A 13,349-nucleotide genomic window follows, 5' to 3' on the forward strand; every position below is an offset into this window, starting at 1 on the left:
ACAAAATAAAATTGAGTGTATTCTGTAACCAATTTGTGTTATCTGACTCTTAAATGCAAAAATGCAATCTTTTCTGCTGCTTTTCTTTTTTTTTAAAACAAACAAACAAACAACAAAACTTTTTTTCTCAGTAATGATCTTATCAGGGCTGTTCTTATTTTTCAAGAACTTTAGAATAATTGTAATGACTCTGTCTTCTGTATCCAATTCAGATCACTACAGTAAAAAGGAAGAGGTGGAGAAGCAATACTAGGACCAGAAAAGAAAATCCATTTCAAGTCATACACAGATTTTTATTCAATAGCATAATATATTTTCTAGTTGTTGAAGCCTGAAAGCTTTGGCCTGCAGTCCTGTTGGCTATTTATCTGTTTTCAAGATTAAACTCTTCACTGTACTATATCTGTAATTTTTGAGAAATGTACCTCAAAATTGTTTAATGGTTCATTGTAACTGGAGCTGCTAGTGCTCTGAGTTGATAATTTTCTTCGTCCTCTACAGATTGTAAAAGACATGCAGGAAATGAAAAACAAACACATGAAGATAATTAGACAACTAGACAATATAAGGAAAGAAAACCAGGTAATTATTCTGGAGTGGTAGCACTGTTGTGTCATACCATTAGTCAAAACGACACAGAGGGATAAAATCTACTTCATTCACATTTACTTCTGCATTCAGGTACCCATCCTAAGTCTCCAAAAATACAGTCAATGTATCTTTAAGTGTATTTGATCTTACAACTTTGTGAAATCTGGTTTTACTTTTTTGTCTGCACAGTTGCAGAGATTTTTCTAAACTTTATCTGTTACTAAACTTTTCTTTTAAATGCCACCTTCCTCTAACAATTGACAGCATTGTTAGAATATTTGCGTTTATGTAGGTTGTGCGTCTCAAGAATGATCTTATTGTAAAGGGCTGTGCAAAGTTCTACTGCCTTCCATCGTTGCCAAAGTGGAAAGTTTTATGGCCTCTTCCTCTGTGGGTACTTTCTCCTCTACTTTGCACTTAGGTTTGCTTTAGCCTTGCAATATTTTGTCAATATGGTTTACAGAATGGCAGAATCCCTCCACCTGTAAGGTTACAGGTAACCCTGCAAGGTTACAATGAAGATCCAGAGGTGCCAGTCCTGTGACCATAACCACACAGTGCCTCACTTTCCTTAGTTGAAGGATTTCTGCATTCTGTTAGTCAGTAATTCTCCCAAAATGCAAAATCACCCAGTTCATTTTTGGCTACACTGTTCTGAAACCTTTTCTTGCAGCCACTGCTTCATCTTTCTGCTTATTTGTCATGTCATGCTCCTTTTCTGACCCAGAGTAAGACAGACACTTAGTTCCGATGAAGATGTATGTTTTCCATACAATAAAGTTTACTCTGGGTGCACAGAGAGAAGAGATTCAGAAATTTGTCTGGAACCTCCAAGGGGAAGTGGACAAACTCTTCAGACTCTCAAGCAAACTTGAGAGAGTTCCCTGTATGTGGTTACAAAGGCTTGGTATCCTTTGGTAGGGAACAGGACTTATCTTATTCTCAGGTTATCACATCTGGACAAGCACTGCAATACCTGTGTAAATCCATTTCTGTGCTTCAGTAGGAAGGTAACCCTTCCACAGTCACATCTTACACTTTCAATTGACTCTGTAGATTACTAGGGGAAGAGAAAGAGAGAAACAGAAGAACACAAATGCATGGTAAGAAAGAATTGCCTGCTGGGCATAGATGCAAACACAGGGACTATAATGATCTTTCTTCACAGAACCTCTTTCATTTTGGCTGCTGAAATGTGTTATTAATTAAAATCTCTGAAATAAAAGTCATTCCTGGAAGCACTAGAAATATCTGTGTTTTTTAAAGTTTCCAATTTGTTGTATTTCTCATAAAATTTTATTGCCTTATTTAGATGTTTCCTGTTGCTAAGAGTTATTTTTTGTGCTACTTTTACTTCCAAGCTTTTGTTTTCTGAGAAAGTTTGATTTTTTTAAAATTGTTTGCCTATGCTTAGAGTGAATGCATTCTGGTCTGCCCTCAGAAAGACTTTGGTATTTGCTTCTGCAGAAAGGAGAGAAAAGATAAATTACTTTAGCAGTAAGTTTTGCTCAAAGTCTGCAGTAGGTGAAAATACAAACCTCCTGTGATCAATAAGAAATGTTTGCAGACAATAAAAAGCACTGAAGAAAGAGAACCAAGCATTACCTGTTCTGGAAACTATTCTCTTTTTCATGCTTGACTTTCGTGTTTTCACTCACTATTAATTTTCTCAATAATCATTTGTAATACAGGAACAGACTATAACTACTATAAAGAAACATTATGGGGAGAAAATGAGGAGTCTGAAATCCCAGTTAGAAGCTTACCAAGAGCTGTTAAATAAGAGCAACACACACTGGCAAGCTACAGTTAAGGTAACCAAGAGTATAATTTTTACATAGGGACAAGAATAGCAGGTACTGGCAGAGGTTGCAGGAACAGACTGTGTAAGTAATATTTTCTTGTTAGGGACAGACAGTCAAATGAAGATGCACAGACTGTGAAATTAATACAAAACTATGTCTGTCTCCTTCTGGAGATGAATAAAGCCTTACACAGTATGTTTCCAAAACAGTTTTCATAGCTTGACCTACCTTCATGCCCCTGATGAAAACTCAGTGTGGGCTTCTCCCATACAGTCTGTGCTTATGCACTTTGAAATAGCTTTGGTTTTATGAAAAGAAAGTGTAAAATATTCACAGAATACATAGGATGTGTAATGCTTTTCTGGTGATAAACACATATTAAGGTTTATCCTGTTCCTCCTTCTGTTGTGCTACCAAGGAAAAGGTTCAGCACATTCACAGCCTTCAGGGAGGGTCTTTAGAATCAGACCACCTCTGGTCACATGTGGTCATTGTAAATCAGTCAGTTTTTATTATTTTTGTGCAAAAGCCCCAGGACTTAGCAGCCTTGTTCAAACATTATGACTTGTCAACCTGTGTGGAACAAAAAAACCCCAAACTATAGGCCTTTTTGAAAAAATGAAGCACTGGTGTAGAAACTGTAATCCCTTCCACCTTGTTCTACTGCCTTCAGAGCCTGAGGGAGAGAAACAGACAACTGGTCCAGGAGAGGGAAGATCTTCTTCACAAAATGAAGCAACAAACAGAGAAATGGGAAGAAGAAAAGGTAAATGAAGCTAGTTTGGGGTTTTTTTTTGGAGTTAGACAGTGTTCTCATTACCATTTCCAGTGTGTGCTGTTTCCCTGAGTTTAAGGGACGTGGAAACCACACTGTCTGTCTTTAGATATGTACATCTAAATCAGCTAAGATTGCACTGCTATGCACCTGCCTTCCTTTTTTTCAGAGCACCCAAGTAGTTTTTTGGCCTTTAAACATCAATGAAGACGATGTATATATTTTTTGTCATACTATATTACTCTTTCCACTAAAAGTTATTAGACTGTAATTTCTCTCTCATTTCATATTTCATGTCTTTTGAAGAATTTTAAAATCATAGTAGAGTACATTGGTTATTTTTTATTTGGCAATAGCATTAAAAATCAACAAAAAAGTCACCTCATCTAAGCTACTATAACAATGCAATGCAACTAGTTGACCTAGCTGCAAAACTACCTCACTTGGTAATTCCCAGGAAAAAGGGATGTGCTTAAAATTCCTCAGTTTTTCCAAATTTCTCTGTAATAGTGCAAATTCAGTTTGCTAAAGATCTGAGATGGCTGCAGGGGTGGAAAAAGAAAGAAATTTGTTGCGTTTTTATAGATAGCATCTGTGAGCATGGTCTGCTAATTGTTATTTTCTGCATAGTGTTCTGTTCCACGTAATATGTGCAAGTCTTTCTGTAATTTTGCAAATCTCCAATGTTGCTTTATAACACCCAGTTTTCATTGCACTACTCCAAGACATGTATTCAGGGACATCTTAGCTAACCTTGTGCCAGATTCTCTTTTGCATTTATGAAACTGCAGATTTCTGTAGGATTTCTGAGTGAAAGTCTGAGGAAAGCTTTGGGTTTTCTTTTGTTTTTTTTTTGTTTTGTTTTGTTTTGCTTTCCAAATGACATAGCACCACCTTCCGATTAAATTTTGTATAGCAACAGTATTTAAAATTGAGGTTTTCTTTCTTCAAACACTTTCAACAAAGTCTACCACAATAATACCCTATTCCTGATTGGTAAACTGTGAAATATAATGGGTTTTACAAATCCTTTGACCTATCATTATATGTGAAGGAAATGTGGCAAAAATACTATAATAAAGAGTAAGAAGTGATGAGGATACAATGTTCTAAGGCTTGTAGGAAGAAGGAATAACTTCTATTGGACCAATAATGGTGGTGAGATTTGATGCACACAACCTTTTCTTCAGGGCTGCCTTAGGACTGTGCTTCCAAAAGCTTTTGTTCTTCAACTGTTTCAGGAGTCTCTGTGTGGACAAATGCTGAAGAAAATACAAGCATAGGACATCTTGGTACAGGCCTTTGTGAAAACACTACAGTCTGAGCAGTCTCTGGCTTATTTCTATATTTTCTTTTCCAGTAACAGCCAATTACTGCACAACAGCATGTTTTTGTAGACTGTGCCTGTAAGTGGCAACAACTTTAATTCACTATTGTTGATTATTCTCCTGAAGTAAATATAATGAAAACTGGTAACATTGATTTCCTGCTATCTTCTTTTCTTGTCTTGCAGGTGTGGCTTCTAGAAAATTTGTGTAAAAACCTAGATTATCTTTACACCCAGCACACACTGAGTGAGTTTTGTATTTCAGACACGGAGTTTCTTGATCTCTCTATTTTCTTTCCTGTTTGTTTTTCTGTATACACTGAGGTGCATACCAGCTGAAGTCAATATAACCTTTTCCATTGCAATACTGTGTCGCAGATGGAATGATAAAGGAATGTTGAAGCTACAAATAATGTTTGTCATGACTTCTAACTCCTTAGCATAACTGGTTCATTACAGTCAGCATTGGTTTTGAGTAGGTTTATTTCAGCACTTGTAGCTTTCTCTTTGGAACTTTAGAACAAAACAAAGCATGGCCCCTTTCAAATTCTTTGAGTTTTAACAAATAAACTGAATTCTTGATTATTAAAATTTTTTAGATCATTATAAAATCTTGATTTCTGAAGAGACTTAATTTGGCCTTCCTACACAATATTCTAGGAAATGCAGATTTGAAATACTTAAGTTGTTCTTACTTGTTTTTCCTGTTGTTTTCAATTCAGCTTTGCAGGAACTTCACAACATCAGCCTACATGTGGAAAGAGTGCATGACCTCATGAATTTCCAGATAAAAATTCTTCAGCAAAAGTCTGAAAAGACAGAAGGAGAAAAAGCAGATGTGTCAGAGGTTTTAGAATTAAAAGCAGAACAAGTGAGCACAAAAATCAGGCTGACTGTAGCAAAGGCTGAAGTAAACCATGGGACTAACTGGTAGTAAAAACTGTGTGCAAATAGATACATCACTTGAGAATGATAAATTTGTGATGATTAAAACACCACAGTAATGAAATTAATTCTTATTCTCCTGGAATCACTGATAGTGTGCTATTGTTCTCACTATAATAACAGATAGTATAAACTTTGCTACAAAATCCTTTAAAGTTCTACTTTGAATTATAAAAACTATATTCTGAATGTTGGAACCAAGCAGCCCTTCTTATTCGATACTTCTTTTGCTTTTCTCCATTTTTGCTCTTCCTTGCTCATTAAAATCCTGGCAATTTCATATGAAAGAAATGAAAATCTAGATCCTGGCTTAGTGTATAAGAGTTATCTTTGTTGCCCCCCAGGCAGCTAATGAAGAAAAGAATCTTGAATGGTCAATGGAAAAGGCATATCTTTGGCAAGCACACATCATGCTGCAAAAGATACAGGAATCTTTACAGAAACGAGAGAGAGAAGTCACTGAGCTCCTACAAAGTGAAAGACAATACAACAAGGCAATGAAACCTCAAATCACAGGGCTAATATTCTTGAAAAATCTTGTCAAGAAGGTAAGAACTCAGTTACTGCAAAGATGAAGAATGATTTACTGGGCTTTCAAAAAATTTTGGTAAGGAAAAATGTGCAGTTTTATTTATTCTTGTTTTAAAAAATTGAAAAAGTTTTTTTGTATACATTGATTTAAGGCTACAGATGAGATTTTCAGAATAACACATTGAATTAAAGAACCATGAATACTCAGTAAAAGTCAGCCTACAGAAAACTGATTAGACCAACTTGCACACTCCTTAATTGGCATTATTTTAAAAGCTAAATTAGTGAAACATGAGGATGACATCATGGAAAAAACATGTTTTTCTATCCTTCCAGTTACGTGAACTATGTGAATTGCAAATAGATGTGCCAGATTTATAGGAAATATGATCTAATTTTTGATCCATGGTAGGTTCATACCATGTATTGTGATGTCCCTGGGATACAACAGTACATCAGCCAGCTTATCAGGAAGAACAAGGATGAAAGGGCTGATCGGAAAGAAGCCTTTAATGATGCTCAGGCTGACATTCTGTCCTATGAAGTATTTTATGGAAATGAACCTATGGATGACAAAAGGTATATTGGATAGTTAATAAAGCAAAGATAGAAATAATACAGAAAAATAATAAGCTGTTTTCACAGAGAGAAAATACATTTTAAAGAATGCTATTATAATTTCCATGCATAGCTATAAGGGAAAAAAAAAATCGAAGTAGAGTCTAAATATATATTAAGAAAGAAATCAGGTAATGTAGAAACACCGGCTACAAAAAGCAGGAAAACATTTCCACTTAACTGGCTTATGCAAGTTTTATCCAGTGCATTATAAAATATGCTGAAATAAGCTTATTTGGCAAGTCTGTTCTACATCAACATCTTTTTCTTCCTACATTTTTACAGGATGTTTCTTCCTCATATTCTGGGTAATCGCATCTTTCTTGTGGTTTAAGTAACCAGTTCCTTACAAACTCTTTTTTTTTGTTTGTTTTTACGATGACAGGACACAGCTCTCAATGAAGCTTTTCAGAAATCTTGAGAGAGCAAAGTCTGATTTAGAATACATTGAAACAGAGAAAATTGTGTTTGATTGTATCCAGACAGGGGAAATCCCCAATTGGATTAAAAGGGATTGTCTTTATATAGCCTTGACAGGTGAGAAATCCTCTTGTCAATTCAGAGAAGCCTAATTATCCTCAGCCAACTTATTTCTGAATATAAGAAAACACAGTACAGCACTAAAAGGCATTTAGATGCATGCTGCTGCCATGCCATAAGGTATCCCATGAAACATCTTTAGTTATGTGCATTTTAATGAATTACTATATGAATTTTAATACTGGGTCATGGCTTGTAAACATATGGTTTCCACATTTATATCCCACTGTTCATCTTTTCTTTGGTATCCTTGTTGTTTTGAAAATCAGGTGTCTTTTATATATTTGTATAACTCACTCAGTGGGTGTCCAAGGTTGACACACCCAGAATCACCCCAGATTTGGCAGCCATGCACTGAATGCAATAGCAAATGCAGAATTCAGCAGGTAGTAACCCCTGTTGAAGAAAACTTCAAAATATCCATTGCATGAATTTAATACGTTGTCGTGGTTTAACCCCAGCCAGCAACTAAGCACCACGTGGACACTCACTCACTCCCCTTCCACCCAGTGGGGTGGGGGAGAAAATCGGGAAAAGAAGTAAAACTCGTGGGTTGAGATAAGAACGGTTTAATAGAACAGAAAAGAAGAAACTAATAATGATACTGGTAACACTAATAAAATGACAACAGCAATAATGAAAGGATTGGAATGTACAAATGATGCGCAGTGCAATTGCTCGCCACCCACCGATCGACACTCCGCTAGTCCCTGAGCAGCGATTCCCCCTGCCCCAACTCCCCCCAGTTCCTATGCTAGATGGGACGTCCCATGGTATGGAATACCCTGTTGGCCAGTTTGGGTCAGCTGCCCTGGCTGTGTCCTGTGCCAACTTCTTGTGCTCCTCCAGCTTTCTTGCTGGCTGGGCTTGAGAAGCTGAAAAATCCTTGACTTTAGACTAAATGTTACTTAGCAACAACTGGAAACATCCATATGTTATCAACATTCTTCTCATACTGAACTCAAAACATAGCACTGTACCAGCTACTAGGAAGACAACTAGCTCTATCCCAGCTGAAACCAGGACACACATTGTGTTCTTCTGAGAGGACTAGTAGAAAACCTTTCTCAAATATTTGGCTTGCTTTCTCTATGATTCTGCAACACAAAACATGGTTTGGGTGGTTTAGGTAGGGAAAGGAAGGTGATTGTGAACTTCTGCTTGAGAAAATTACTATTTCTAATTTACAAGATTTGCTGGGTTATATGTTTATTATACGTAACTATTTAATTACTGGAACTCTCCAGAAGACCCTGCAACATGCTTTGAGGAGACAGAGCTACCATCCAGAAGAGCTCATGAAGAACTTTAAAATGGAAATCAAGGTAATGTATTACAATGAATCATCCCACATGGTTTGAAAGAATGTATTTAAAAAATGCCCTCCTTCTCCTGAATATTCTTAAGTGATTTGAGATTTGCTCTCGTTTGTATCCTGTGATGTCTGTATGTGCACCTTTTCCCAAAGAGGCAATCTCAATGGGAATTACATACAGAGATCTGCAGTTATACACCTATAGCCCCTAAGCACAGTTACATTAAAGGATAACATAGCTTTGCTGACTAGTGAATTATATGGTCACACCTTTCTGTGTGTGAAAGGATACCTAGGTTTTATTTTTATATCTGTATATCCATTTTACTATTTACATACAAGTCTATTTACACATCTTGCTGGCCCTTGATATCTGATACAAGTAGAGGTACATTAGAATCACAGAAGTATTTAGGTTAGGAAAGACACTTGAAATCATCAAGTCCAACTGTAAACTTAACACTGCCAAGTCCACCACTAAACCATATCCCTAAGCACCACGTCTACGTGTCTTTTAAATATCTCCAGGGATGGCCACTCCACCACTTCCCTGGGCAGCCTCTTCCCATGCTTGACAACCCTTTCAGTGAATGAATGTTTCCTAACAACCAATCTAAACCTCCCCTGGCACAACTTGAGGCCATTTCGTCTCATCCTATCTCCAGCCACCTGGGAGAACAGACCAACACCCACCTCACTACGCCCCCCTTTCAGGCAGTTGTAGAGAGCGATAAGGTCTCCCCTCAGCCTCCCTTTCTTCAGGCTACATAACCCCAGTTCCCTCAGCCGCTCCTCATAAGACTTGTGCTCTAGACCCTTCACCAGCTTCGTTGCTCTGCTTTGGACACTCTCCAGCACCTCAATGTGTTCATATATTTAATGATTTGAGATGCACAGATTTCCTGTTTAATAGTAGGTTACAAATGAAATACTGTCTCATCTGCATTTACATCAGAGTAAATAACTGATAGAAATAACTGTTTGAATTGAGTTTTTCTCTGCTGAAAGTCACCCAAACACATACTTTAGTGATGCATCAAAAATCAGAGTGCAATAGTGCGTTTATCTTATTGATGTTGTTGGATGTCAAAGACAATAGCCCCAAAATTGCCTGAAATCATTATCTCCCCTACATAGACATTAACACAACAATCATCATGCCAAGTTAATGTGCAGAAATTCCTCATTGGTAAGTAATGAACACAAACTGTAGAGTATTTATGTTGGTAGTTATTAATTATACAATTGGTTGCAGTTTTTTGTTTGGTGTGGTTTGGATTTTTTAAGTTTACTAAAGAACAAAGAAACACTAAGAAAGATACCAACACTGGAACAACAGCCCCATTTTAGAGAGGGACACTGGAGAAAAAGCATGAAGCAGAAAAGGACTTTCTGCAGTATCTCTGGAGTGGAAAATGAATTAGAAGAATTAAAAGCCCATGGTTCATGAAATATCAGAAAACTTATGCAGGCATTTAAGTGTTTTGAAAATTGTATCCCTTTTAAGAAATATTTTTAAGAAATCTTAAAAAAAAACCAAACAAAAAAAACCCAAAAAAACCACCAAAAACAAAACAAAAAAAAAAAAACCACACCACACCAACCAAAAATCAGCATTATGATAACCTGAAAGAGTCTGTGACTGAATGAAGTCTTTCAGTCAAACAGGTATAGATCTGCTTGCAAGTAGGTGGGATGCATCTCACTAAGCTTTTGCTGTCTGAAATGGGGTATATAATATGTCTCTACAAGCAATATATGCAGAAAGGTGGCTCCAAAAGGTAGTTTTCCTCTGTGAAGCACAAGCCTCCAAAATTAACCACACTCTGTCCCACTTCAAAATACTATTCAGTGGTTGTTTTAAAGTGCTGGCTCTTGTACCTTAGTAAGTGTTTTAACTCTTCACCCTCTTTTTTTCTCCCAATAAAAAATGAAATTGAAGAAATCATAAATATGAAAAAAGGCTAAAAATATAAACTTTGAAATCATATTTCTAATCAATCAAAGAAAAAATGAAGGTGAGGATTATGTTTCTTGTTATTGAAGACAATCACTTGTTGTTTCTAACAAATGATTGTTGAAGACAGTAATACTTATTTCCTGGAAGAAAACACACACTGCGATTTTAGGTACTAAATGTGCACTCTTAGAGTTGGGGTTTTTTTCTGCTGCAAAGCATAGGTACCTGGGGTTATGAGTGGTTTGTTTGCACTAGTTAACTTAGTCAAGTCCCTAATGTTACTGCCTATATGCTAAGTTGAAAACACGTTTTATTCTAGCACTGACCCTGGCATTCAGAAAGTAAGATCCACAACCTTTAACTTTTTTTAACTGTATGTCTGTTCATTACGTACTTCTTCTAGGTTTGAATTACCTACCCAGAAAAAGCACTCTCTACAGAAGAAATATACCTATGAACATGCTTTTATGCGAACAAATTGATAAGTGTATTGTAAATATGTACTCCTGAGAACATAATGTCTGTTCCCAAGTGCCATTAATGTATTTATGGCCTGTTTCAATTGAGCTATTAGTCCACTTTTCTGCACTAAGACCATTGGAAGGGAACGCAAGAGAAAAGAAACAAGAATATAGATGTCACTAAAATGTAGATGCATTATGATGATGCTGCTCAAGAGAAAAACAACTAGAATGGTAAAGAAGAGGGGGATTATGAGTGTTTAGTGATAAACATACCACTTCAGGATGCAGCACCATTAATGATAAGTCCAAGCATTAGACAGGACTGGACCAGTGCCAGTTGACCCCAGGGAGGAAAAAACCCCCTATATATTTGTAAAAACTATATACAAACTGTATGGAGAATGTACACATGGGCCACCAATTGATTTTCTGCTGCAGTTAGAATTTTGATGTATTTGGTGATGAGACAGTTAAGGGCAATTTTAAATCAACTTTAAAGAACGGAAGTCATGTAAGAAGCCAGAGCTCTCTTATAAGTAAAAGGAGATTTTTGAACTGTGGTGCAGCTATCAATCTGTCTTGTGTAAAGCAACTGAATATTTTATGTATAGTAGTGTAAAATAAAATAAACTGTCCAAAAAGAAGTAACTTCTTTATTAACTTTACTGGTTAGCTTTGTAAACAAAGTCCTCGTGAAAAGATTGTATTTGTGAAGAAGGTTTGACACCATTTTTGCTATTCTTTTTCTAAGCTTTCTGAATGTCTGACTCTAAGACTTACAATTTAGCTCCTTCACTTAATCTCATGTCTATGCAAATTTACTGAAGTTATTTCATAGCTTCATATGCAATTGTTCAAATTGCTAACTTTTATATATGCTTTTAATTCTGCAACAGATAGAAAAGGAGTAATTTCTTTACTAGATAATTTATTTTTACTAACTGTTAATGTCAATATTAAGGCTGGGAATTAAATTTAATTAAAATGATGCACAAAACAGCATTCAAAATACCAGCTGTTACCTACTTTAAACTTAATTAAATTAACCAATATACCATAAGTGACAAAAATTAGAATAAGAATATAATGTCATTTTGATAAGAATAGTTCAAGTAAAGGAAGTACTAACTGAGATTAGTGAATTGACAATTTGTCAATTTGTTTCTCATCCCCTTGGGACAGATATTTAATTGTATTTCTGAAGCTCAAAATGCAAAAACCTGTCTCTGACTGAGGCAGCTGAGATATCTAGATCCTATTGAAAGAACTGAAAAATGAAAATTCTACTAAGTACAGTAATCTTTAGTTCCTAATGTCTTAGAGAACAGGTGACTAATTGTTTGGGGTATTTTTCAGTAGTTCTCATACTTTACATTTTATTATATACTTCATTTTTGTTTTTAAACTGAAAAGAAAACCAGTCTTTCTCCCTTATCAGCTTCCAAACTACTTCCTAGTTTGGAAGGGACTAATGCATTTTAGTACATTTTTACACACACATAAAGAAAGAACTTTAGTTTAAGCAAAATCAAAATTGGGACTTAAATACCAAAGCTGGAAAAAGGGTACTTATATTATCCTCAGCTGATAAAAGTGAAAATAAGGCCACTTTATTTCCAAGGAATTCTGGCTGTTTCTATCATGTGCAAATTTTCCCCTGGTTTGCCCTTCTAAAAGATGCTTATGGTTCATCACAGCAGTATTATAAATTCTTGATTATTTTATTTTACCATCCCTGTGGTACATGGAAACAAACAAACAAAAAATTAAAAAATAATATAATCAAATTAAAGGCTGATATACCAAAAGCACAAATAATAATTATTTAGAAAAATTACACTATCCGGAAACTTCATTTAAAAATGCTTTTCTCTCACCAGGGAAGAATCTTTGCTGTAGAATTCAAGTACTCTTTGTGAACACTATATAATATAACTCTTATTTAGCACATCTAAACTTTTGACCTGCAAACAATCAAATGGAAATATTTAATCTAGTTCATAAAATAGTGATTTTTTTTTTAGTAAAACATGATCATATCAATTTCTTATTGAAATTTTATTTGACTGTCCTTTAAAGATTCACTGCAGCTACTGTACTAAAAAAAAAAAAGATCCTGGAGAAAGGAAAAAAAACCAAACCCAAACCACTAAAAAAATTAGCAGCAAAATGTAAGATAAAACTCTCAGAATGTAGATATATGGGTTGTCTAATATCTTCCAGGAAGACAGTGAGGTTGAATTACAAAACACTGGCATACATGAAAAAAGAAGCAGGCCTGGGATAATTTTCAACCCCTTATTCTAAAATACTCTGAAACTTCTCATGAAGACCAATTAAAAACTTAGAATGACTTTATTAATACCCACCAGCTCAAAAGATGTCATTACTGGTACTCATTATATTATCATTTGATAAGTCTGGAGCTTTTCTACCAGTTCTTTTTTGTATTGCTTATACTCAGAGCATTAGAAATGT

At 35.6% G+C, this 13,349-nt stretch overlaps 1 protein-coding gene across 1 annotated transcript in view; it reads left to right on the forward strand.

The window, feature by feature from the left end:
• The window catches only part of LOC142027133 (uncharacterized), a 28,365-nt gene extending 17,086 nt beyond the window's left edge, over positions 1 to 11,279 (forward strand). Inside the window, exons 6-15 of the mRNA XM_075020818.1 lie at positions 502 to 582; positions 2,283 to 2,405; positions 3,070 to 3,162; positions 4,685 to 4,745; positions 5,221 to 5,369; positions 5,788 to 5,991; positions 6,387 to 6,553; positions 6,978 to 7,129; positions 8,380 to 8,457; positions 10,811 to 11,279. Of these exons, the coding sequence (XP_074876919.1) occupies positions 502 to 582; positions 2,283 to 2,405; positions 3,070 to 3,162; positions 4,685 to 4,745; positions 5,221 to 5,369; positions 5,788 to 5,991; positions 6,387 to 6,553; positions 6,978 to 7,129; positions 8,380 to 8,444 (1,095 nt within the window). The 3' untranslated portion in view covers positions 8,445 to 8,457; positions 10,811 to 11,279. The remainder of the gene's footprint in view (positions 1 to 501; positions 583 to 2,282; positions 2,406 to 3,069; positions 3,163 to 4,684; positions 4,746 to 5,220; positions 5,370 to 5,787; positions 5,992 to 6,386; positions 6,554 to 6,977; positions 7,130 to 8,379; positions 8,458 to 10,810) is intronic.
• The last annotated feature ends 2,070 nt before the right edge of the window (positions 11,280 to 13,349 follow it).

This window comes from Buteo buteo, chromosome Z, assembly GCF_964188355.1.
Source record: "Buteo buteo chromosome Z, bButBut1.hap1.1, whole genome shotgun sequence".
NCBI lineage: Eukaryota > Metazoa > Chordata > Aves > Accipitriformes > Accipitridae > Buteo > Buteo buteo.